General features: G+C 42.5%; 1 protein-coding gene across 3 annotated transcripts in view; it reads right to left on the bottom strand.

The window, feature by feature from the left end:
• The window catches only part of SLC25A13 (solute carrier family 25 member 13), a 114,252-nt gene that overhangs the window by 21,653 nt on the left and 65,519 nt on the right, over positions 1 to 27,080 (bottom strand). For all 3 annotated transcript variants that reach the window (XM_033165243.1, XM_033165244.1, XM_033165242.1), the window contains 8 exons: positions 26,424 to 26,562; positions 25,520 to 25,613; positions 25,277 to 25,361; positions 21,476 to 21,560; positions 20,548 to 20,706; positions 15,999 to 16,051; positions 15,092 to 15,172; positions 66 to 206 (listed from right to left, as the gene is read on the bottom strand). In XM_033165243.1, coding sequence (XP_033021134.1) covers positions 66 to 206; positions 15,092 to 15,172; positions 15,999 to 16,051; positions 20,548 to 20,706; positions 21,476 to 21,560; positions 25,277 to 25,361; positions 25,520 to 25,613; positions 26,424 to 26,562 — 837 coding nt within the window. The remainder of the gene's footprint in view (positions 1 to 65; positions 207 to 15,091; positions 15,173 to 15,998; positions 16,052 to 20,547; positions 20,707 to 21,475; positions 21,561 to 25,276; positions 25,362 to 25,519; positions 25,614 to 26,423; positions 26,563 to 27,080) is intronic.

The raw sequence follows: 27,080 nt of genomic DNA, 5'->3' as shown, positions 1-27,080 counted from the left end.
GAGCAAGTTTCAAACAACAGTTCAAATAGCATATTCTCTTTCATTCGCAACCAAGATGTATTTACCTTGTAGAGACCAAAAAATCCCAGGTCCCGCAGTACAGTAAGGGCACTAACGCGTGGACCCGTTGTGATCTCTCCAGCCACTTGCAAGCGGATCTTGACAATTTCCAGTGGGTTTGTGAAAATCACTTGAGATGCTCCAGCCTGGAGTGGGGAAAGGAAAACACATGAGTCGCACCGTGAACATGTCCCCGCTGTGAAGTACAGAAAGGAAGAACTCTCCGAATGCTGCTGGTACAGGTTCTCTATTTACTTCAATGGTGCCTTCACAAGGATAGGGGTGAATTGAGGTGATACAGCGACACTGCTTTCCAAACTGCAGTGCAAAATGAACTGATGTTAATTATGCATTTTAATTGCAACTGATTTATGGATTGCAAGCTGCTGGGCTGACAGACACAATGAGCTAAACAACCCTTAGATAAACATACGCCACTGTAAGGTGACCTCCATACAGCTTTGCTTAAAAAGAAGTCAGTAACATCTATTTCCATGATCCTGGCAGGCCAGGAGTAGAGTAAAGCAAGCCGTAGACATTTCAAAGCTGAATTATTAAGTAAATAGAAGAAATGAAATCTGCCTGGCAGCATCTATCACAGGCTACTAAAGAAGGAAGTCTGGCAGAATCTCTCTCTCTCTCCCTGTTTTGGCTCCCGTACAGAAAGTGCTGTGGAACATATGTATTTACAACAACTAATTTCCTCTGCTTTTAAAAAGTTACTGAACTGAAAGTTTGTATATCCTCAAATGGCATCTTATACTCAGTTGCTGCTAATCTGATGTGAACATCATTTCTCTTTGCAAAAGGCAGTCCTACTTTATTCAACTCGCTCCAGATAGCACTAGAACTCAAGCAGGAAACCAAGAGTTTCTCTAACAACTTGGTAGCTTACTTTCATTTGTGTTTTTTTTTAGAAAACCTTGGGTAACGATGTGGCCATTTGCTTAACGTAGTTAGTCATGAGGAACTGCCAACAGCCCGTTAGAACAACAATACTTAAGCAGACAAAAGTGCATCACTAATAAAGCTAATCCTACATTTGACAACTAGGAAAAGCTTGGAAGATTTGGGATGTAAACCAGTAGTCATGGAAGACAAAGAAAACAGCCTACACTCTTCTCCCTCAAACCCAGCCATCTCTGGGAAAGTAAGGCATTGGGTTAGTTCAGTGTTTTTCAACCTTTTTTGGGCAAAGGCACACTTGTTTCATGAAAAAAATCACGAGGCACACCACCATTAGAAAATGTTAAAAAATTTAACTCTGTGCCTATATTGACTATATATAAAGTAATTCTCTTGAATAGGAATCAAATAAACACAATTTTTCCCACGGCACACCAGTCAACATCTCGCGGCACACTAGTGTGCCACGGAACAGTGGTTGAAAAACACTGGGTTAGTTCATCCCCTGCACTGGGATGCTGGGACTTCCAGGGCTGGACACCAAGTCCTGGGGAAAGAAAGTCTCTGAGGCTGGTATACAAAAGGGGGAAAGGACCCAGTGGATCAGCTGAAGGTATTTTGTTTTGTTTTGTTTCCCTTGCAAATACATCCCTGCACAGTAGCAAATCCTCGAGCTCTGTTGCGGTGAGCCTGGGTATAAGGCACAAAACCATTTTTCAATATGTCCCCAAGAGTAATTGAGAGGAAGCAGAAGATGATGGATTGTTTACCTGCCTGTGCCCACTCTTGGCCAGAGGCCACGGAGGGAAGAAAACCAGAAGGGCAACAGAGGGAGCGGGACTCTGATAAAACTCCTGTGTCACACGCAAGTGCCTCTGGAGGTTTCCTGCACTGGTTTTGCATGCACTCATACTCCCGAGGCTACACTGCTATGCTTGCCAACGATAGCAGACAATGTTGTATTAAATGTGCTAGTGTGGGAAGAATGCTGAGAAGTATGCCATATCTGTTCTGCTGTGCCATCCCCATAGCGCATGGGGCCTCGCAGGCATTTTCTCAAAAACACATGGAGGGAATCTGACGCAGATGGATTATGTTAACAAGGCAAGGATGACAGTTCAAGTCTTAAAGCCCTTTGAAATCAATGGTACTACTCGGGGTTATTAGAGGCCAAATCATTAGTTTCTGATCTCCAGCCAAAAACCCAACTCCGAATCCAGCCTGGGCATTCCTCTAGTATTTTCCACAATTGATATGCGATTAGCCATTTCCTTCTATTTATTTTAATGAGCTGCAACTGTGGATACCATGCCTATATTGAAATAATTAAGACGAGAATGATGTTCCTCCCGAAGTTTCAGAAACGGGCTGCTAAGCGACTTTTAAAATCTGCATTATTTTAAAATGCAGGTTTGGCATGTGAAATACCACCAAGCTTGTTGGAAAGTGGCAGTCTTTGCAAGCTGCGTTTAAATAATGAAACAAATGATGGAGGCTCTTAAGTATGCCAGACAGAGAGCAAATTGCACAAAAGCTCTGAACTGCGGTCCCTTTCCAACGAAAAGTCTGGGAACTCTGCAATCCTAGCACAGTGAAAGTGCAGATAGGGGAATGCTTAGTGGGGGATCATATACTCTGCATGCAAAAGCCCCCCGCCCCGTTTCTTCTGTTTGAAATCCTGGAGAGACATTGCCAGTGGCTGTGGACAATACTGAGCTAGTATTGTCCATATACCCATTCCCAGATTATCAATGTATATCATCTCAATGGAGACCAGGGCAGCCACCAACTGATGGGTGCTTCTGGTGACAAGGAAAAACACACCTCATTGTTACAGTTTTTTTCTGAGAGGTAAAACCAGCCCCGGTCTACTCTTGCAGCTGTAAACTGGTGTTTACACCTGCTTTGCACACAGAAGGTCCCAGACACAGTTGGCAGCAAACCCTGCCTGAAACCCTGCAGATCTGCTGCCAGCCAGAGTAGGCAATACTGAGCTAGATGGACTTAATGCTCTGACTCAGTATAAGGAAGCTTCCGATAATAAAATGATCAATATGGGGTGGTATTCACACTAGTCTTACTCCAAGCAGACGCCATGAAGTCAATGGGCATTCCTTTCAACGGGTCCACTCTGAGTGGGACTAAGCTAAAGCAACTCGTGGCTTTATTTATTTATATTCTGAAGTTTCATTGTTTTGCCTGGTGGTGGCAAAGTATCGAATCAGCAGATTGGACACATTTGCTTAATATATGCAATTACAGAGTTCACCCCATCACTAAGTTTCACCTGTGCTTCAAGTACAGGGCTAGCTGAGGTCAGCCCATGGCATCCCATCGGTGGCACTGACTCTGTTCATGTGTTTGTGACCAAGCACCATGATGGTGCCTGAGGAGGTAATTTTTTTTAATTATTGAAAGCAACATGCACAGTAATGGTGAGGAGGAAATAGTTATACATATACTTGGCCACTCTTATTCTACCATTGGTAGGCTGAAGTCCTAGAAGGCTTCCACAACTAGCACAATTTCACATTGAAGTATGGTACTACCAATGCATTGGCAGGTTTTGTTTGTTTGTTTGTTACCTTTATATCCCACCTTTCCTCTAAAGAGTTCAACGGTCTCTGCCCCCCCAAACTACACAACAACCCTGTGAAGTACGTTAGACTGAGGGACAGCGACTAGTCCAAAATCACTCTGGAGGCATATACATGGGAATGCCACGGCCTAACAAACGGCGGAAAATTTGCTTCTGTCAATGCTGCGCAGTAGTTAGAGCAGGAAATGGAAAACTGTGAAACTCCAGATGTTATGGGACTCCCATTATTCCTACTTATTGGCCATGCTGCCTGAGTTAAAGTTAAGGGTCCCCGGGTCCCCAGCCCAGAGCCAGGATGTTGGGTTTGGGTGCAGGACCAAATCCCTACTCAGCGAGGAAGCTTACTAGGTGGCCCAGGGCAAGCCAAGATCTGTCAGCCCTAACGTACCTCACAGATTGCTGTGAGGCTTCCAAGGAGCTTCTGGAGGAACAGCTCGATCAGAATGTTATACTCACAAGCAAACAAACAAAAGAAAAGGGGTTTATGTCATGGCAGTCTGCAGGAATTTAAAGCCCTCCTGCACAGAGACACTGCTGCTTCAGAGACCTCAGCGACATCCCATAAACTACATTATATATGCAAGGATTCGATTTTTAAAAAAGGTAAAAACAAAAACAAAAAAGCACTTAAAAGTTAAAATATCACTCTGTTTTTAAAATAATGAATATTGCTGGAACGCTTTTATGGAACAGCAAGATGAGGATCAATGTTGAATTGTTTCAGCACTCAAGGACCACACAACACGACAGCCCTAAGTCGCCTTATCCACTCTCTACTGTAGGTTAATGTGTATTTTTATGGAAATTTGTTTCTGCACTTTTTCAGTGACAACTCTTGACTTCAAAACAAAAACCACAATATCGCTAGACACCTCTCGATGGCAGTATAACCTTGTACACACGTATCTATCATTCTTCTTTTCTCTTTCTTTCTTTCTTTATCATATTTTCTCTGCACTCCCCAGGAGAAATGGGGATGGGGGTAGGGAATCGGATATTTCTCCTTTGTCTGAAAGAAGAGTCTTCTGTCACTTAGGAGGGGGAGGGAAATATTACCACAATGCTGCTGACCACCTTAATTACCATTTAGGAGGGAAAGAAACTTGATTGTTTGCTTGACCCACCACTCAAAAACAAGTTGAAGGAAGCTCTCAGGTCATTTACACGCAACTGAACTAAGAGGAAAGGATGAAATGATACATGCAACTTCTTCTCCCCTCCTGCTTCTTCTTCCCTTCCCATATCCTGCACCTCAGACTCCAGAGAGGACACGGCAAACTTTTGCAAATCATAGAATTCTGGAATTTGAAGGGAGGGACCCCCGATGAATTGGCTGCAAACACAATGAAGTTCAGGTTTTGAAGAATACCATTTATTTAAGTGCAAGCAACTACTGTGTTTGCCTTGTTAAAGATAGAGGGAGCAGCTTGAACGCTGGGAAAAGCCTATTTGTGAGTAAAGGGTTGTACCTGAACATCTTTCAAAAAAACAAGGTCGCATGGGCTATCAAAAGAATTTAGGAAGAACCCTGCATTCATTCCGTTTCCAAGAATGGAAACAGAATACAGGGTATCTGGAGTCCCCAAAGAGTATAATTCTGGTTTTTTTTAAAGCCCCTACCTAGTCGCCTTTTGTTCTACACTAAGGAATTCCAAATACTAGGAGAGTCAGCCTTTCGATAACTTTGGCTGCTCCTTTCCACTCCACACATTTTCCTGCTCAACAACGTTATTACTGAGAGGGTGGCCACATATGCACTGCCAAAATAGGGAAAATTTGTCATTAAAGCGTGGGGGGTGGGGAATAGAGAAGTATTTGCCCCCCTCCCAAAAAAACCCAGTACATGTGCTAATTCTTTAATAAGTGTTATTTACCGTATATCGCGGCGTATAAGACGACTTTTTAAGCCCGAAAAATCTTCTCTGAAGTCGGGGGTCGTCTTGTACGCCGGCAACATCATGACCCGGAGTTCCGCCCCGCCACTGGCTGCATGGAGCCTCTCCCCGGCGCTCCAGCCGCAACCGCTGCCTCAGCCGCCATGGAGCCCGGGCTGGGCGTGGGCGGCAAGCGCGGAGGCTTCCTGTGCGGCGACGGGGAGGTTCTCCCCACTGCCCCAGGCGTCGCTGCCGACGCCTCAGCAGCCGTGGAGGCCGTCCTGCGCTTCAGCAGGAAGCGCGGAGGCCTCCTTTGGGGCGACGGGGAGCTTCTCCCCGCTGCCCCAGGCGTCGCTGCCGGCGCCTCAGCAGCCGTGGAGGCCGTCCTGCGCTTCAGCAGGAAGCGCGGAGGCCTCCTTTGGGGCGACGGGGAGCTTCTCCCCGCTGCCCCAGGCGTCGCTGCCGACGCCTCAGCTGCCGTGGAGGCCGTCCTGCGCTTCAGCAGGAAGCGCGGAGGCCTCCTTTGCGGCGACGGGGAGCTTCTCGTCGCTGCCCCAGGCGTCGCTGCCGACGCCTCAGCAGCCGTGGAGGCCGTCCTGCGCTTCAGCGGGAAGCGCGGAGGCCTCCTTTGCGCCGACGGGGAGCTTCTCGTCGCTGCCGCCGCCTCAGCAGCCATGGGGGCCGCTGTGCGCTTGGGCGGCAAGCGCGGAAATCTCCTGTGTGGCGCGGGGGACGCTCTCCCCGCCGCTGCCGCCGCCTCAGCAGCCATGGATCCCGGGCTGGGTGAGTATACCCCAAACTCTGTTTTTTCACATTAAAAGTTGGGGGGTCGTCTTATACGCCGAGTCGCCTTATACGCCGCGATATACGGTAAGCAGAAATACAATATATCTCACAACAGTAGGGGATGCAGTGATCAGTTGACCCGTGTGTAGCTGCTGTCTTAGTGGAAAACTTTTGACAAGCACCCACAAGGCCCTCCCTGCTCTCTTTTCATGATTCTTTGAACCAGACGTGGACCAGAAAGCCCTTCAGATAGAGAAGATGTCTTCAAACAGAGAACTGTCATCTTTAAAGCAGATCACACGGCTTCCCTGTTTTTGAGGGAGGAGCTACAGACCTCTGGCTGCAACTACAGAGCTAGCTGCACCACAGACTTCAATAAAAAAGTATGACAATATTGGTCAAAGTTAGCAACTTACAAAGTTATTAACCATGGTGGTACATGCAGGTCAGGAATCTCATTTTAGTCCACTGAAACTTGTAGCCATCTTGGTTCCTCTGAATGACAGAGCATTCCTAGAAAGCCTACCTTCCTAGAGAGGCTAGACTGGTTCCCCCTCCTTGGTCCTACCAGCAGGTTAAGACTGTTTTATGGTGGTGGGCTTTGGGGAACAACTGACTGGGGTTGGTTTGTTTTTTTTACTAGATTGTTTACTAGATTTGATAAATCTGTTTTTATTTCATTTTAATTCTGTTATACTTTAATTACTTTTTAAATGTTATCTTTTAAAAAAAAAGCTTTCTGTGTTTTATCCATGTTAGTTTTCATTTTTGTGAGCTTTGAATCCCAGTTCTGAAGAAAAGGTGCAGGAAATAAATAAATAAATGATGATGATGATGATGCCCCAAACACCTGAAGAAAATAGTCCCGACCAGATATCTGCTCATCTCACTTCTCTCTGCTTTTCTGCTACTCAAATCTTCATAAGCAGAGAACCAGCGTGACTACATACTTATTGCATTTTGAAATTATCAGAAAAGGGTTGTTGTTTTTTAATTGAGGAGTGCTCCCCTCTTATTTAAAAAAAACAGAAACAAAACGGGATTTATCAGCCCAGCACAATACGAACACACAACTTAAGGACGTCGGCAGTACATTTTTATCTTACAAAATGCTGAAGATTTCTTTAAAAAAAAAAAAGCTGGTAAGGTAAGCTCTACGAAACCATGGAATTAAACAATATGAAATAGTAATATTTCTACTAACGTGGCATAGATTTAATTTAGTGCAGAAAAAGATGAATTTTTTTTTAAGATTTCCTCATTCTAATTTTCTAACGGCATGTCTAAGTAGGAAAAATATAGTTTATTTACAAGCTCTGACCAGTTCTGTGCTATAAAAACAGAAGACTTGATATTTTTCACTTTATTAGCTATAGCAGTTCTTCAGAAGCTGAGCCAAGAAATCAAAGTGGAGCCTATTTGATTGATGTTATAAAAGCAATTAAGTCACAGGTTTGTCAAATATGTTAACATTTGGCTCTGCCTCTAGTATGTGTCTATTTTGACTGCAAGTAGTAGAAGTAGTAACATTTAATGATTTACAGACCTTCCATGTCTTAAGGTCTGGTAGCTGAATTAAATCTATGACACCACCCCTTTGCCTTTATTTGCGCATTTGCAGACTGTAGTAACCTTTTTTTAAAAAAAAAACAAAAAAAAAAACATTTCATAACTATTTCTCTCTTCTTAATTCAGTTCTTTTTAGTCCTCCAGCAATAAGATTTCAATCACTTGGAGCAAACAAACATTAACACAACAGCAACGGCATGCCATGCCATGAAATGCAATATTAAACAATAATACATTCTAGTACAGATTGTCAAGCTTGACAACTACCCAGGTGAGGTTCCATAAAATTATCACTGCTTTCTAGGCCACCTGAAATGTAAGGAATGTTTTTATATTTGAAAAATGAGAATGTGAACCTTATCAATATCATCTGCACTCCGGGTTAACAACTCACCAAGCAATTTCCTCCTTGGCAAATTATAAGATGGGACAATTATAACAGATAGTGGCAAACATCTTCCGTTTCAGTCTTACTCGTTGCCATAGATCTTGTGGCAATACCTCCTTGTATAGCTCTTGTAGAAACTAGGTAAGCATAGTTTGACTGGTGGGATAGAGGGAATGACCCGCTCAGCTCCATAAAAGGATAAGCTTCAGAAAAACATGAAATCCTGATAGATTCGGTATCTTTTAGAATACCACACGGGACTGTATCCCTTTTAATTTCTGAAAGAATGGGGGTGTGGGGTGGGGAGTTAGGGATCTTTTTTTTTAAAAAAAATATTGTATTCTAGTAAAAGTGAAAACCTTGGATTGCATTTGAATGTGGTGATAGAAGAGCACACTAACTGGGGAAAAACTAAGCAATGCTATAAATTAAATTAGAAAAAATAATTCACAATGAACGGACAGCAAAGAAGCTTGAAGTAACTATTTTTCAAAGCAGTGCCTTCTCCCCCCCCCCTTAAAATGAAAAGATGCTCAACTTTTTTTAAAGAAAGAAAGGGCGGGCGGCAGAGGAAACAACTCTTTAAAAAAAATGTAGCCCAAAGGTAAAAATGGGCTCACATAAGCAACTTCAATCCTGCCAGAGATTACCACTCTCATCGCTACATAACAGACTTCAGTTGATACCAGTGTTGTATCACATATCAATTCAGGAGAATGAATTACTCAGTGAAAACAAAATTCTAGGTTCTTGAGGTTGTTCAAATTATACCTCAGAAGTGGATCTAGCTATCTAAGCCAATATTCCATATGGAGTATCAGCATATTCCTATATGCTATACTACAGAAAACTCCCCTTCCCTAGAGAGGTTCAAATCACCCCCCCCCCCACACACACAACAAGCGTCTATTTTTTCCACACACAGAAGAGGAACAACTTCTTTCCTAAATACTGCACACACACACACACACCCTCCACCACAAGTATCTTTTTCCCTCCTGGAATAAAGTGCAGTGTTTTATTTTATCCATAATGCCAAATAAAATGACTTATCAGAACAAGGTCTTTGCTTACTGCAAAAGCTTTCACCCCCCCCCAACAGTAACACATATTCCCAAAATTAAATAAAAACAACAACTACTACCACCTGGATCACAAAGGCTACAATCCTCATGTGTTTTGCAATGATCTGAAACAATATCCAAAGTGCACTTTACACCAACTGGATCAAACACTCTTCGCTTGGAAACAAAAGCAAAAAAAAAAAAACTAATAAAAAAAATGCATTAAGCATTCTTGCTATTTATCCCTTGTGCCAAACACAGATGCTTCTAACAAGGTTGCCCAGTTCAAATCCTTGCAAAATCACTCCCTGGGGTGGCACAGACTCCAGGAGTATCTGAGGGTGCATGCATTTCGCCAGCATACATGCAAACCCTACGATATAGTTACGTTTAAGATTATCTAAGAGAGAGATGGAAGATGTTTCTTGCTGTGAGATTTTTAAGTGGGCAGCTGCTTAAATTTAGAAAATAAGAAACGAATACTGTATCACGTTAGGGCTGCTCCCAGACAAGTGGAACATACAAATAAATCATTGTCCTTCCGTGGTTAAGGCACAAACGAAATAAAAATTTACTATTAGGGATACTGCACTGCCTATATGTTCCTCCTATGTTCTATTGCCACCAGTAGGCATGGCATAGCTGATATGAGCAGCAAAGGTCCATTTCTCCTGAGCAGTGAAACGAGAGAGGGCAGGCAGGGAGAGGGAGGGGAGAGAACAGTTGAGACTGTTTTAAAAAGAGAGAGAGCATTTATTTGGCACTAAACACCTTCTCATTTGAGCACGATTGACCATTACAATCCCTGAAATGTCAAAAAAAAATGAAGTGTTTTAATATTTGCTTTGGGTTGCAAGTTTAGAGTGGCAGTGTTTAATTAGGAAGGAAACCGTGTTCCTAAAAGAGTGGTGAATGAAAAGGGGCTTTATTTCTCTTTGTTTTTAAATTAGCTTTATAATGGCAAATTGCTAAACACCCTTTCACTTAAGGGATATTTTGCTTAAAGTTCCATATTTAAACAGGAGTACCCAGGAAATTCAATTTTAAAAAATCAACAGGATTATAATATGGTGCCTATATGTTAAAGTGAAAGTGTGCTGAGCCGTGATAAGCTAACTTGCCTGACGCATCGCTGCTAACATCAACACCTGTGAAGGTTGCACTACCTTTACTTCTTAAAAGCCCCCAGGCTTTCTGCAATAAGAAAAAAAGATGCAATAAGCACAGGGACAGGGACACTGTGCGGATGCCCCATAAAATGTGAGTGAACAGGACATGGCAAGTCCAGGCTAAATGCCTAGTTACACTGCTTTACAACACACATTCATCCAGAATTTTGTGCCACTGGTTTTTAAGCAAGTGCCCTGTTAGAATTTCAACAGCTTAGCAGAAGTGCACAAACTGTTTCTATTTAGCCCTTCTGCTTTATTGGCTCCTCCTATTGTTAACAAAAACTTCAGTGACAAGCTTGTTTGTGTACTTTCAGAACTATTTGCTTTGATTATTTGCATCCTTTCCACACATGCCATTGGAGTCAACACAAGTTTGGTGTTTCTTAAATGCCACTGTGTTTTCTTAACAGGTTATTATTTAACCAGCTACAATGCTTCTCTCCAAGCCTTCTAGCAAAGACATCAAATGATATTGTAATCTGCTGTGAAAAGGAATTACGTCTGAGGAATTAAAATGAAAAAATCACCACTATTTACATTATAATTAAATTTACTTTTCCTCCAAGCAGCCCAAAGGTGGCATACACTCTTCCCCTCATATTATTCTCACACAACTCTGCTATGCTGAAAGAAGTGACTGGCCCAAGGTCACTCAGTGAGCTTCATGGCTGAGTGGGGATTTGAACCCTGGTCTCACACGTCCTAGTCCAACACCCTAACCACTACGCCACCCATATTCAGTGTGTACCCAGATCACAGTCTGTACCCACGCCATTTTTAGGCGAGCTAAAGAGCCCTTCAAGCAAAGGGCTGGGTGCGTTTCAATTATGCTCGAAGCTCCACAAGACTTTTGCAAACTGTGGATCAAGCTGTCAGAGCAAAGAGCATGCCACCAAGCACTTTGCAACTTACCACACTAACCATGCACAAGTTCCCCCCCCCCCTCCAGATGACCTTAAAGATGAGAAACATTTCAGGACTTGTGACTAAACAGGGCAATTTGCACATCAATCCTCCTTACGCTACTTCCGATATCAAAATAACCTTCCAAGATACCTTTTGTCTCCTTAATGAGAAGATGGAATTGGGCTGTCAACTGAATTAAGTACCGTGGGGTCATGAAACAAAAACCTCTTATTTTCCCTAGCGAAGAAAATAAGTTCACTGCAACTGAAGGCGGCCTTTTCCACTGAGACAAGCAGCTTTGTGGGTTGCAAGTGCAGAAGTCAACCATGTGTACTAATTCTCACTAATCATTCTGCAAGGTGAGCTCCCCAGTGACTCAAAAGTCGAGGAATGTCAACTGCAGCGCAAACAGCAAAGCAACAACTGTGCTTGTGACACTGAACCAAATTCCAGAAGGACAATATACCTGTTGAGCCACTCGAAACACTTGTTCCTATTCTCGATGTCGCCGTCTCTCGTTTTAGAAAAAAAAAAAAAAAAAAAAAAACCCCAACGCGGCATACGACAACTCCTTAGCTGGAATCAGTTTACATTTAGAAAAAGCAAACAAACTCCCAAACCTTTATTACAATGGAAGCTAAGGGCAAAACCAAACCCTCATTAAGGCAGCAGTCCTACATGCACTTAGCTGTGGCTTATGTCCCATTGAAACCAGTGGGTTGCTCTTGTAAGCAGACATGAGTAAGGCTGCACTGCAAATCAAGCTATTGCTGAGCAGATATGACAAGTGAATATCGAAATGGAAATCTGCTGTCCTGTTGAACAGAGGACAATAGAGCCAGTGTATGTTTCCACCTATCTCCTGCCTACGTTATACTTCAACAGGCGACTTCATGATTATCCCAGACTCAGTAATTTTAGGGGCTTGTGTGCTGGAAGGCCTGGAGGGAGTCACCAAGACAGCATTGCGCTTAGTATTGCTGCTTCCTTCCCTCTCCGTAGGATGAATCCATCTCACTGGCGTAAAAATCAGCAAAAGTCAAAATGAAGGACAGAACTTGCAACCATTTGTTATGTGACCTAGAGTCTGTTAGTCTTTCGTGGAATCTTTTATTTTCTTTTTCATGAGGCAGAAATCTAAAAAGGGGGCAGCATGAAGCTTCTTTTTGCACTGTCGTGTTTTTTCCCTGCGGAAAGACATATTCTTCTCCTTTCCTCCACCAACAGCTTTTCTCACCCATGAGGGAAAAAGAAGCGGCAACTGTATCTTTTCACGACAGAGGGTATAAAAGGGGCAGTTTTCATCTGAAAAAAGGATTAAGAAGCCCCTCTTTTCCTTTAAACTGTAGCCTCATCAGCTGCACCGTGTAAAATAACAACAACAGCAGAACTATACCTATTGCGTAGCTCTGCAGTAAGGCTTTCAAAATTAATCATCCACTGGCCTAGGTCTAGACTAGCCACAGTCAACGAGTGGCTTTATTTCTGGTGTTCAGGTGTGAGTGCTGTTGCTTATGTAGCCGAAACAGCACAATCCACCCCAAGAGGGAAGTATCACCAGACTTGAGAGAGAGCCCCGAGGTCTGCAGAAGTACAAAAACACCTCCAGAGGAAACTAACCCCAATAAGGACTGGCCACAGAATACCCTTGCTTCCTGTTGAAGGGGAAAATGGAACATTGAAAGGGTGGTGTTTAGAAGAATGAGGGAAAATGAGAGAGAAAGACAATACAACCGGGACCTATGGACGAAGGGTAGGATACAAGATTTAAAAATAAGTATGAAATGAAATGAAATAAATATGGAGGAATTACCATCTCTATCCATGCTGCCAACTTTGAAAGACCTACTGGAACATAAACAAAACAAGGCCACCCATAAAGAGACAACACAAGACTCATCCTACCTACCTGGCACTGTTGTCTGCCCTCTAGTTAAATGCTTCAATTCAAAGAAAGCCCTGGGCTGTTTGCCACCAAACACTGACTGCCAGGAAATTATGCAGAATCACATAATTAATTTTAGTCTGGGTGCCGGCTGAAAGATCCAGCATACACAGCACTTTTTGAAAATACAGCTATGAAATGGTCCTCTTTCAGAACATGACTGAGCCATAAGAAGGTACTAAAAAGATACCTGTGTCATTACTTTATTTTAAGTGTTGTTGTTTTTTTGCGAAGTACCCATTATTTAGAATTAATTAGGAAAATCAATCAGCTGCACAAACTGACACAATGTAAATTGGCCATAAATGGTGCTATAAAAATGAATAATAAAAATAATTTGTCTGTCTGCTATTGGGCTTTTGGTTATTTGGAAATTTTTCTTCTGCATCCCCAAATATTTTATTTCGTTTATAGTTTTATTACTGTGTATTTTGTGCTTGTGAACAAAAAAAGGTCCACGGTCTTCCCTTTTTTAAAAAAAGAAAAGAAAAATGCTCCTTGAACGCTCCTTCAGTTACAGAACAGGTGAGCCTACTTGGCACTGTGTGACAGGTCACTGATCAAACAGAACAGGCAGACATCGCCCCCACCCTTAGGAGAATTGTGCAAAGCTAAAGCTTCTCAGCCTGCACTGCACTGAAGAACATATACTGCTTTCTCTAGGCGCAGCTGCATGAGTCTCTTCTTCTCCTGATATTACGGTACTGTTTGCTGTGATCCGTTTTGTACTTCCACGTTCTTTGCAGCAGAGATATAAATTGCTTTAGAGAGTGACCTCATCCTTCTTATGACAGCAAGAAATTTACCAGTCAGCTTGGAACGCCACCAACCCTGCCCTGCCCCGATGATCAAAGCCAGTTTAAATGAACAGCCTTCTCTGTCTTCAAAATGGCACTCATCTTTGAACAAGAGTTCATTTCATGTACAAAGGATTTATTTTAATTGCTTGAATAAAATCAATACTCCTCGATAGAGCGCTGGTTATAATTATATAAACCAATGTTGCAAAACTAAGCAGCAGGGATATTGTCACTTAAAGAGAATGGAACGCAGGTCGTTCAGTAAGATGCCACCCCAGGAAGGCAAAACGGACTGCAAAACAGAACGCCTTTTATATACGGCATACATTTTGGAAAGCACGGTGCACTCAGTTAATATCACAAAGCCTAACAACACTATGGCAACAAGCAAGCGCGAATCGTTTTTGCCATTTTGCAGAGCTGGTGTTATGGCCTGAATGGGAACATTAGTGGGTGAAATGTGGGCAATGGGGGGGGGCATAAAAGAAGAGGCGAACAAGGCAAGAGTAGGTGCCACGGCGAATTTGTGCATTGAGCCAACTTTCAAATACACATTGTATTTAAGCAAGTCTGTAAGTGTTTGCAAGCAAGTGATTAAACTGCCAATATTGCAACAACAACATTGTATTGTATTACACTGTATGCAATCAAGTCTATCATTTTACCAAGTGCACTTTTAAAATGCCAAGATAATTACAAGCGTAATAGTAACAAATATAGCAACATTGTATGTAACTTTAGCAAAGGGGGACCTTTAAAATACCAAGCTGTTGTTACTACTACTGTTACTACTACTACTACTACTACTACTACTACTGTTATTATTACAACAAAAATTATTAAACCCTTAAATTAATTAATAAACACACTCAAAATGCTCAACCTGTTACCATTTAAGAGCCATCTTCAATTGACTACTTAAGAAAGGAACCAATAGGCTAGCAAGCTTAAATGCTTAATCTTTTTGTTTCTGTTCCTAATAAATGCATCTCAGATAAAACAAATATAGAGAAGATACTTACACAGCCACCAGCGACAATTTCTGCTGCAAAAGGAACAGAACCATCTCTCGCCATAAATTTGTCTCTTATAAAATCGTTTACCTTGGAAAACAAAACTTCAGTCAAATGAAGGAAGAAAATATGTCCCCTTATTTTTTTTAACAAAAGAATACAAATTTTCATAAGTATGGATTCTATGGCTTTCATAAATATGGTATGTATACTTAGAAAAGAGGACTGCTCCATTTAAATCAGATTTACAGCACAGCAGGAGAGTTTACACATCAGCAGGTATATTCATCTATTTAAAAAATAGTTAAAGCATTAAATGTTTTTGAATATTTCGTCAAATATGTTCCACTGTGTGGGAGCCTGATCTTGAAAATAAGCTGTAATGATTTCAATACCATTTCAATGATTTTTGAGTTTACTGCTAAGAAGATAGTGCACACAAGATTTCAGATTTCTAAAATTAAAAGTATCGTTATTTGGTATTTGTGGATTTCTTAGTTGCTTTTCAACTTTAAGCACTACAAGAAATAAGTAATGCAAGGAACATGAAAATGTATGAACAGGACTTCTTTTTTATATAATGTTTTCACTCTGTGTCATAATTATTTATATTAAAGTACAAGGCAATGAAGATGAAGGGGGCTGCTACTGAACTGAACATTTCAAATGAGGCTGTTAGATGATGGGCTTTAGCTAGACTCTCATCCAAAACACATAGAAACGCACTCCATGCAACCTGCAGTGCCCAGAGGCAAGATATGAACACAGACTGCATTCTGCAAGTATAACTTTATCAAAGGAAGGCATGCACTTATGCAGGCTTTAAGCAAACAACCCCCCTAAGTCTTCTCACTGGGAAATTCAAAGATACAAAAATAAGAGATTATATATGATAAGGTTTTTGCATTGTACTTACAGTAAGTTTTATGGCCTTTTCTGGGGCTACTCCCAATAATTGTGGCAAAAGACCTGTAAATATAAAAGGAGCGAAAATATATATTATGAAACGTATCATTAAGTTGGCAAATCAACAGCTATGCAAAGTTTGCCACCTAAAAAGAGGGAGGGCCAATTTTAGAGCAATTTTCTATTCTTATGTTCAACAGGAGCATCTAGACATGTCATTATTATTTTTTAACCACCTAAACAAAAATAATCATGGTTCAGAACTGCGGCCATTCAAACACCACCATATATCTCCATTATAATGGCTTATAATTCAGAGTAAATGGTGAAGCACAATTCGGAAACCTACCCTTTACAGATTTTCCCTGGGCTCATTCAGAAGCAATGCATTAGCCTGTTGCTGTACCTTCAGAAACCTAGAGACTCGTCTGTACGCATGCATTGCCAGTCTTGGGTTGGGTAAAGCTGGTACACAGCTTCTTCATCACAGTGTCTTACGAGACAAGACTAAAAAGCCCATCAGCTGAAAACAGCTGAACATTTCACCTGTTCCATAAATTCCCTTATGAATCTTGTAGGGTTTCAAGAAAAGGTTGTGGAAATAGTGTGAGAGAGAAATGACTTGAACACTCCCAAGTGCTTCAATTATCACCAGCAACAATCATCTGCAGCCATAAGGAAATAGCCAACGGGAAAGAAAGCAGGCCAAGCCACGTCAAAGTTATTTTGCAGCTACAGCTCAGTGGTCAAGCACATGGTTTGCATGCAAAAGGTCCCGGTTCAATCCTTGGAATTTCCAGTTAGCAGGTAGCAAGCCTGGCTGGGGAAGACCTCAGCTCAAAGCTTTAGACAGCCCCAGGGAGTCAGGCAGAGGCATACTCAGCTACACAGAGTAATGGTCTGCTCAGGATAAAGCATATTCCTGTGTTCTTCGTGGCTGATTTTAAGTTCACTTAATGGGTTTGTCCTGGCCAAACGCCTTGCTATTTAAAATTTAAGCTCAGGTTATTTACCTAGCCATACCCAACATATTTGCTTTTTTAAAGTTACAAGCGCTATGATAAACAAGCAGGTAGCGTAAGTCTTTCGTTGGATGCTGAATTTCTGCTACAGATTGTTGCACAATCTTGAAGAAAGCATTGAAAGCCAAGTGCTGCATAAAATGTTGTTTGCAAAACGGAAAAAAGAGAGAAGGAGCTTAATTTTACAAATGTTGTAGGGTTATTTGCCATTTGCTTAAGCAACTATTTCTGAGAAAGTCAACAAAACAAAAATTTACAATTATACATATTTTCATGTTTGAGTAAAAAAAACAACAGCTCACTATTTCTGAACAAACTTCAAGAGGCGTCTCTCAAGGCAGATGAGAGAATAAAGAGGCATTATGGTTATTCCACCACTTTGCTCTTTTTGCATCAGCTTTTTGAGATTTCTGTTTATGCTTGATTTTGGAGCAAACCAATTTTGCCGCAACTACTTTTGCCTGCTATTTGAGAAGGCACTAAGTCTGGTTTTTTGTTTTCTTTCAAGCTCAGAGTTGCTGGAAAGCTACTAAAAAAAGTACTGTATTTCTTCTTGCATTTACCATCTCCCTGCTCAGTGATTGTGATTGTGGGAATCAAAATAGCTCTGTACCTCCAGTAGAGTCTGGAGTACTTAAAACCTGTTGGTTTTAATGGGATTTTAGCATTTGCCACGTCTTTGGATTGTGCCTATTATGTGTATTTAAGCCCCCATCCCACAGAAGCAGGCTATGATGATTACTCCTGCTTACCTCCTTAGTATTTTAAGTGTGAAACCAAGGCAACCTCAGCCCATTAGACGTATGCCAGATTCAGGTGGAATGACAAAGCATGGTTGGTCCTTCCAAGAGCACGGCCAACCTTGGACTCGTGTGCTCCCCCTCCTCTCTTTTTTGTGAATGATTGAAGGGAATTTAAGGCTTCCATGTTCCAGTTTGTAACAAACCACAGTTGTGTGTACAAAAAAAAATCCCATCAAACTGGTTTGTAAAAAAAAAAAAACCACAATTAACACACCAGGGTATCAGTCCTGGATTACAGTTTGATCTTCTGTTAGGAATATATATGCTACTAAAGATGTTGGAAATGGTGTAACTTGAGATACATTACTTGAATACTGCTTTCACCACTTTCTTGAAGATCTTCACATATATAGGTGGATGCAAAGGAACTTTGGTGTGAGTGGAAAGCACAAGGTGGAACATAATTTCTGCCAACTCCCCTCCATTTACATCTCTTTGTGCAACAACCCAAATTGTTCCCAAGTGTACCCCGACCTTCAGCTTTTTGAATGGTCACAGGGCATGGAAGCGCTCATGGTTTGTTCCTCCCAAACCATGACTGGGAAGTCAAGCACAAACCTTGGCCTCAGGTGGTTTGGCTGGAGAGAAGCGTCACAAAAAAACTGAGTTGGACATGCAGTAAGCTAAGGAGAAGGAAGAAACACGGGGGTTGATGGGAGCCTAGGTTAGAGGAGGGGACAATCTCTCCTTTCCACCCTAACTTCCAACATTTTGGAAGGAGGAGCAGGGATGCTGGCTCTCCTTTTCAACCCTCCTGAGGAGTGGAGAGCCTAGACGGAGCCTGCCAAGGGCTTTGATCAGCCAAGGGAGGAGAAAGAACGGGAGGAGGCAGAGACTGAGCAGGAACCTGAACAGGAAGGTGCAGCCTTGCTACCTTTGCAGGTGGGAACAGACCCACCTGCGCCAACAGAGTCATTCGCAATCCTGACATTCGCAGAAGTCGAGCAGATCACCATGCCTCATCTTTAAGAGTCACCTTTTAAGGGGGCCTCTTTGCTGCTTCTGTCCAGCTGTGAACTTCTTGCCCTGCTCCTGAACTCCTGAACCATGACTCCTGAGCTTTGTGTCTGCTGCCGAGACTGAACCGTTACTTGCCTGAATAAAAGGCCCTTTCTTATTTTCAAGTAAACTGTCTACATATGCTGGGTGGGAGCCAGGGCACTCTAGTTAAGAGCTGAATTTCCCAACAAGCCGTGATTCGGCAGATTCACACTGGAATCTCTCTTTGTTCCAAGTCTGCTTGCCCTAAGATCAGTGTCCTGGGAGGTTGTCAGAGTCTTACACCAGAAACCAGGTGGGGTCCGGAAAACGTGATTCATGGGTCCCTGCTCTTTGGGATTCAAATAAGATTGTCCTGAAGTCCAGACTGATTCAAAGCAGGTCCATTTCCTCTTTGCTTTCCCAGTATTACTGGAGGCAAAGAATGGCAGCAGTGACACCTCCAGAGGTAGGTATTAGAAGATGTTGCTGTAAGCACAGACAGCTCTATCTATGGCTGCCACTATTCATTGCAAATGTGGTTCCCAGAGCTTATGTTAGAAGCTTTGGTGAGCATGCTCTGTTTCCTGATGTCTCTGGAAAGGAAAGGAGGCAGCAGGAAATGCTTGTACTGGGGTGGTATGAACAATTCACAGTGGCTTGCCTTCCTCGGCAATGGGACCAGCCAGCTGGCAACATCAAAGCAATTTCCCCTGTGTGTGCATATCATTTCTGTGGATCACAGGTCCTGCCTCTGCAAGAGAGGTACAACCACTGCAATTGATGCACCGGTTCATGATAACCAGCAACCATTTATTATGTTTATTCTGAAGCTATACTGTTGACACCATGACCGCTGTTGCTATTTGTGTCATACAAATATGCTAATGGAAAGGTATTATGTAGCATCAGATGGCCCCAAATGTTCCTGACGGCATCTGTGGGCTTTGGAGCAGCTATGCACTTCATATATCTCCTCTATTGTTTCCAGTTAAGACAGACCGATCAGTCCAGTCCACAACAGCAAACTGAGATGATGATTATAAAATCAAGGGCTTTTGAACAGCAGGTAAAAAGCTTTCCTAAGGCTTATTGATTTATATAACTTATATGCTGCTTAAGGAGGCTCATCCAAGACAGAATGTAACTTTTTAAAAACCCGAGCGAGTGCAATACATCAAGATACCACAAAAATTCAACAGGAATTGATTGAAGATGTTAAGCTGCTGCAATAAAACCCAACTGAGTATAAAAACAGAACACCGAGCAGTGAGATCTAAAGATTTCTTAAGAGTCAGGGAAAGCTTGTCTAAACAGATACGTTTTCAGCAGACGTTTAAAGCCCACCCCAGTTGACACCTCCCAAATTGCACAAGACAGTGTGTTCCAGAGGGTACTATCACCATCTTACACTTCTGGAAAATCCTAACCATGTCTACTCATAAGTGGGTCCTACCGAATTCAGTGGAGCTTATTCCCAGGTGAGTGGGGTTAGAAAGGCAGCCCACGTCGCTTCTGTAGATGCCTTGTGGCAGACGGGGCTGGAGAAAGAGATCCGATCAATACTGGGAGTGATCAGGGCAATAAAACTCCTCTTTGGACGCCGCAACTCAATCCTGGGGAATTTTCATTCTGAGTTAAGTTCTTCTGAACAGGGGGATATAGAAATCCATGCCGGAAGCAAGTCTCTCTCTTGTAAACTTGCACCAAATTTTTTTTTTGGGGGGGGGGCGGAACCAACACTTGGGATACTGACCTCTGTAGAGCCCAAAAAACCCTTCATAGCGTAGCACTTTCTTAAAGCAATCAAAGCTGTTCTTGTACATCAGTTCTCCAATAAATGACCCAGTGGAGCGCTGGTTCTGCATCCGGGTTTTCACAAGGTCAATGGGATACACTGCCGTGGCTCCAACAGCTACATGGAAGTAACAATATATATATATTTTTAAAAAGAGCATTTCTCTAGCAAACTTCATTGCACTGGGTTCATTCTAAGCTTGTACATGGACGAGCCACGACCCTGCAAGTTTTCTGCAGAAGTGTCGCAGGGCTTGTGTGCACCCAGGGCCCTTCCATCCTTTGAACCGTAATATCCCTGCACTATTCACACATAAGAGGGAGATATCAGCAGGGCCAGGGGCACCCCTAAGTTTGAAAAAGCATGTGTGGGTGAGTAAAAATATGGGGGGGCACCTCCCCTCAAAGAAAACTGCTGAGAATTGAGCATGCTCACTGGGTATGGAATGCTGACTGGCTCTTGGGGTGGGTGGGAGGATATTGGAAAATTGGGGAAGGGGTAGGATGCAACGGAGTATCCTGTACAAGGGTATAGCTGACTGGAATCTCAACTGGGAGCACGCCACGAGAAGATTTTCGTTGCAAACTCCATTGGCTATTCACAAAGCGCACTCTACGGAATCCTAAAATCAGCTTTCCCCAACTTGGTGCCCTCCAGATGGGGGAGTTATGGTCCTATAAAATATCTGGAAGGCAGAAGGTTTGGAAAGGCGTCCCTAAATCTGGGGGAAGTACCAAAAAAGCCAGGGGGAGCTCACGCCATTTTTGGTAACCTGGTCACAAGCTGCAGAGCTCTGTATATAATGAAGGGCAGGGAAGGTAAAGGAGAAGCAAGTGGAAAGGTTTTCTCAAAAGTTCTTTTTGTGCATCCAAACTCCCTCACTCACCTCCAGCAATGGAGCCAAGGGCAAACCTGTATGCAGATTCCGCTACCTGGATGAGAATGGGACGAGACACGTCGCTTGGACCTTGCTGCAGGTGGTGGAGTTTGGGGAGAAGATTTGGGAAGAGAAAGGTGAAGGGGGAAAGTTAGACTGTGGCCGAACAGCAATACAGTGATGACAAATCGAGGATCAAGTACGAAAGAGGAAATTTAACGATTACAATATTGTATTCAGCTCTATTCTACTTTTACTCCCAGGAGCAAAACGGGACACGGGTAGGATATTAAGGTGTTCTCCCATCCAGGCACTGACCCAAGGTAGCAACTACATCATGGGACTTCTGTCTGTGCCCTTGCTGTTAATGCAGAGGATAACACTTCCTTGTTCAGGATAAAAAGGGAGCATCAACCAGTAGTATGCAATGAGTCCTCCGCACAGCAAACTGAGACTCAGATACTTTATTACAGTACAATACTATACATATCTACTCAGAAGGAGGTCTCACCGAGTTCAATGACAACTGCAGACAAGTGCATTAGTCAAAGGTTTAAATGGTCACAATTCTGGGCACCTAGAAAATGTTCCAGTCTGCTTCCAGTTTTGAGCCAAATCACGATCTCAACACTACTCCTGCTCCTAGGCTGCTTTCTGGGAATGTCTAAATGCATGAGGCATGCAAGAAAACAAAAATAAAAATATTTTCCATCACAGCTTTGTGTTACACTGGCCTGGGCTGCCATAGGGGCAAGAGATATTAGCATTAAAACAAGTGTTGTGGAATCTTTCTTGCCAACAGACCACGAAGATACCAAAGAAACCAGGTTGGGTTTCTGAAACAATAGAAAACATATTTCTCGGTTTATTATACCACTACTGTTTTTTTAATCCAAATGTACAACAAATCGTTTTTTAAAAATCCTATAAGCAAAGAATTGCTTATAGCTATGAAAAAATTAGCTATTGCATTTGAACATGTCTCTTCTCAAAATAAAAGAGATACAGAACCTGGACGTACTGGTTGACATCCAAATGACTGCAAATTTAGCTCTGACATACATAAGAGCGCTTTCCATTTTTGCTTCTCCTAAGAGCAGCCTCTCATATAGCTGCATAAAATACTGTTCTTTAAAGCTTCTGTGCAATATGCTTGGTGTATCTGGCTTGGTCTTGTCCACTGAGATTGACAGCTTCTCTTTGGACAGGAGGCAGGAATCTTTCCCAGCCTAACTGAAAAAGCCAGTGATCAGACCTTGGATGCATTGCATGCATACCTCAAGAACTGTCTTTCCCCTTATGAACCAATCTGGACCATTCTATTGTCATCGGAGGCCCTTCTTCATGTGCCTCCTCCCTCCTCCGTGAGAGGTCCAGAGGGCAGCAACACGAGAACAGGCCTTTTCTGCAGTGGCTCCCTGCTTGTGGAATGCTCTCCCCAGAGAGGCTCGCCTGGAGCCTTCCTTAAATATATTTAGGCACCAGGCAAAAACATTCCTCTTCTCTCAGGCCTTTGGCTAATTAAACAATCTATAGCCTTTTGAACTGAAGCGGTGGGGGCAGGTCATTATTTTTGTTTGTTACAATGTTGCATACCTCGGCCCAGTATACCTGAAGGAGTGTCTCCACCCCCATCGTTCAGCCTGCACACTGAGGTCCAGCTCCGAGGGCCTTCTGGTGGTTCCCTCCTTGCGAGAAGTGAGGTTACAGGGAACCTGGCAGAGGGCCTTCTCGGTAGTGGCACCTGCCCTGTGGAATGCCCTCCCATCAGATGTCAAGGAAATAAACAACTATCTGACTTTTTGAAGACATCTGAAGGCAGCCCTGTTTAGGGAAGATTGTAATGCTTGATCTTTTATCACTTTTTATTATTATTAATATTCTGTTGGGAGCTGCCCAGTGTGACTGGGGAAACCCAGCCAGATGGGCGGTGTATAATTACCATCATCATCATCATGCATTTTTATGTTTTTACATTGTAAACTTCCCTATGATCCTCAGATGGACAGTATAGAAATTTAATAAATAATAATAATTGTGCTCTTCCACTGAGCTTCAGCCCTGCTCCACAATTTTTGCAAGTTCTTGCAAGGCGTAGGAGTTTCTGTGGGAGGTGAACAGGGCAAAAACAGTGCATAAAAGCAGCTTGCTGGATTTCAACCACAGATCACCACTGAGAGCATAAGAAATAACGTAAGTAATTGCACATTTCAAAGATATGCTCGAGAAACCCCCTCTTGCATGTGTTGTTGCTACCTGGGCTTATATTCCAGGCTATTTCTAAAGACCGGTCTACTCATTACAATCCCCTTCAACTGCTGATCACGGCACAAAGCATTTCCACGGTGGTTTCTCCAGGCAGAAGCTGAAACCCTGCAGTACCGTTGATCATCTGCACTGCGCAGAAAGTCTTGATGCGGGTGCCAAGAATGTAATTCTGCGTGGAAAAGCTACCACATTCATGAAGCGGTTTTTCGGTGTGGGGCTTAAACATGTGCAGACGGACGCTTATTCTGTACCTCTCTCGGTAACCTCTGAGACAGGTTTTAGGAGTCAGCTACTAGGAGTGTGTATCCTAACACACTCGCTCCTAAGGCGAGGCTAAAAATATGCTGTTTGTAGGGTGAATGCTGCTGGGGGGGGGGGGTAAGGGAGGAAGCAGCCAAGTGAGAAGGGCCTGGCTCAAGGCCTATTAGACCCAAAAATGTAGCCTGCATCAACTCATTGTGGTCAAACTGGCGTCTCTGTACAGACCCAGAGCATAGGAAGGGGTGGCGGTGGGGAGGGGGGAACCCTCCAGATCTCAACATACAGAACTTGGTTTGACTTTAAGTGATAGTTTCAGAAAAACAGAACTACACCCAGGTCTGTGTCAGCTTTCAATATACGAAAGAGACCAATAAAAGTTTTGTGTTGTTTTTTTTTTAATGTTGGCAGAGACTCGTGTGTGTGTGTGTGTGTGTGTGTGTTTTGCACCACATAGTTTTCCAGTATCTCCCCTTTCCAGATACAAACATTTAAAAATTAAGGTTAATTTTTTAAAAAACAAAAACAAAACAAGGAACACCACACAGCACTTGGGTTTCTTTTACAGTCTTAAAAGATTTGAACCGCTTGTGACAGACTAAACAAAACCATCATTCATTTCAATAGGCGGCTAAAGACAGAACGCAACAGAGAGGCTGCGAAAACAGAAGATTTAACATCTTCCCAGGATAAACTGTAAAGCATTACTTCCTTCATTAAACGCATTTGGAGACAGGATCAGGGAGGGCCAAGTCAGCTAGTTTACTAAGGTTGGAATCCTGTATCTATTAACTTGACATTACAGAACTGCACTATCGGTGAACCAACATTCCCTTCCCTGCTGCATATTGTTAGCGAGAGACCCTTACTTGTTTGTTTGATCTTTACTATCAGATCAATCACGCTTCAACTTTCTAAATGGAAAGGGGAACACACACACACACACAGACAGACACCGGATTTTTTATTTTCCAGCTAAGCAAAGTTGTAAGCAAATTATTTTGCTTTAAAAAATTAATAACCAAGGGTTGTATCTAACGTCAGTCAAATTCGGAGTAGACCCATCAAAATTAACAGACGGGACTAACTTAGGTCCATTTGTTTGAATGGGCTTACTCTGAGTAGAATGTCACTGGATGCAACGCCTTGCTTTTCATACTGAACCTGCAAGGGAGTTGATGCAATTTCAATATGACGTACTGGGCAGATCTTGTGGGCTAGCTGCTGCAAAAGAAAGAAATAAGTCAATGCAGGCCTTCGTATTATCCCCACTTGCCTCCTCACCTGTCTCTGTGCCTCAGCCAGGTTGTAGGGCAGTGTCCCTTCCTCCAGAGGAGCGATTCTTTCAATGTCAGCCATCGTCATGCGCCTGGGGAAAAAATTGATCACAAAAAATGAAATTTGCACTGGACACCCGGAGGAAAGTTGCCAGCAGTATTCCGTTCACCCATACGTATTCCGTTGTTGTTGTTGTTGTTGTTGTTTTCATTTTCTTTGCAAGCAAAGAAAGGGTAATTTTCAACTTACCCCCGTGGCTCATATAAATCTGCTAACTGGAACAAGATGTCAACTTCCATGGGTGTAACCTGGCCAAATTTCTGAGCTGCCAGAACGAACTCCTCTGCAGTAGAAATTGGGGGGTGGAGGGAGAGAGAGAGAGGAAAATATAGAAGGGGAAACTAATCAAACAACACCAAAAGTTATCCACAAATATCCTAGAATCACTAACGTTTTAAAGTATTAAACCAATGTGCAGCAAAAGAAGAAGAAAATACCGCAAATAGCATGCCCGCCACTGTGTAAATGTATGTTTTAAATACTCTATCCATCATGCAAATAGGAGAAGCAGTCTGGTCTTATAGCTTACTGCTAACAGCAGGATTTAGGATATTTGACATACGGTATCAATCAGTTGTGGGTCAGAGTGGGGGAGTGGGGGGAAGGAGACAGAGATGTGGAACTTTCTTCTTGCTTGTGCCGTCCCAGTAGGGCTGCATTAATAGAGGGTTGGCACTGCCGAGGGAGTTCTCTATAAAAGTGGTTAGATAGAGCTGATAACATCTTGTTCCAAACTTGTAGATCAGCTTACTGCAATGCCAATACAAGTTTGTGGAATTTTTCAACTAGCCTTGAAGGTCACTTTAATAGGCTGCCAATTTGGCACGACTCCTAGGAAGTTTTTTGAAGCCTTTAAAACATCTTTACGTCGACTGCTCATTCGATCCTGCTTTTTAAGACCTCCATCTCTCCAAAGTTAAAAAAAAAGTTTCTTTTAAGAGAGGTAGAAAAACTAATTGTAATGGACAAAGCAACTGAAAAGGGAAAGGCACAAGGACAGCTAGGCTTGGAGAGTTCCTTTTACCACTGTCAAATCATCTCACTTGATATCCTGAAAAGATGACCAGTGGTTCATATCCACATTTTAACTAACCTTTAGTAACTTCCACGTCTTTTCTATGTCCAGCCAGAGTACTATAGATTTTTCTAATGAGTTCCATGTTATTAAGAAGGGTATTAAATCCATTAAAATAGGAAAAACTGACTTGATGAGAAGTGGTTCCTCCAGCAGCCTAGAACAGAGAAAGCAATGAGGAAAGCAGGAAGAGAAAAAAGGATATTAGATGTATCTGGATTTGTTCATTTTATTTTTTTTAAAAAAAAATCATACCAGTTGGAACTTTTGTGGGGAGAAGGGAGAACACTTTGGGAATAATGTTGGAGTTTTTTTTTAATTTCAGAAAAACAGCAATAGAAGTAGCAAGGGATTTTAGAAATGCAAAATGAAAAAAGCCTATTATAGATTCTAAAGTTACTGGAGCTAATCATGACCAGCATGCAAGCTGCCCCCCCCCTTCCAGGGAAACCTAAACAAATACATATGCAGGATTATAACAACATGGCCAGTGGTAATTTACAGAGTTCAAGTTTCAATACTGTTTCAGTCGAAAATGTTTTATAAGTTGCTTTATTTCTTCTAATGAGCAAATCTCAAAGGCTTAAAAATGCCAAGTATGTTACAGTTGGGGAGGGGGAGCAGGATTAAAAAAAAATCAATCATGCTATGGGGGTTGGGAGAATGAGGCTGCTT

The sequence above is a fragment of the Lacerta agilis genome, chromosome 12 (genome assembly GCF_009819535.1).
Source record: "Lacerta agilis isolate rLacAgi1 chromosome 12, rLacAgi1.pri, whole genome shotgun sequence".
Lineage (NCBI taxonomy): Eukaryota > Metazoa > Chordata > Lepidosauria > Squamata > Lacertidae > Lacerta > Lacerta agilis.
This window is presented reverse-complemented; position numbering and strand designations above follow the sequence as displayed.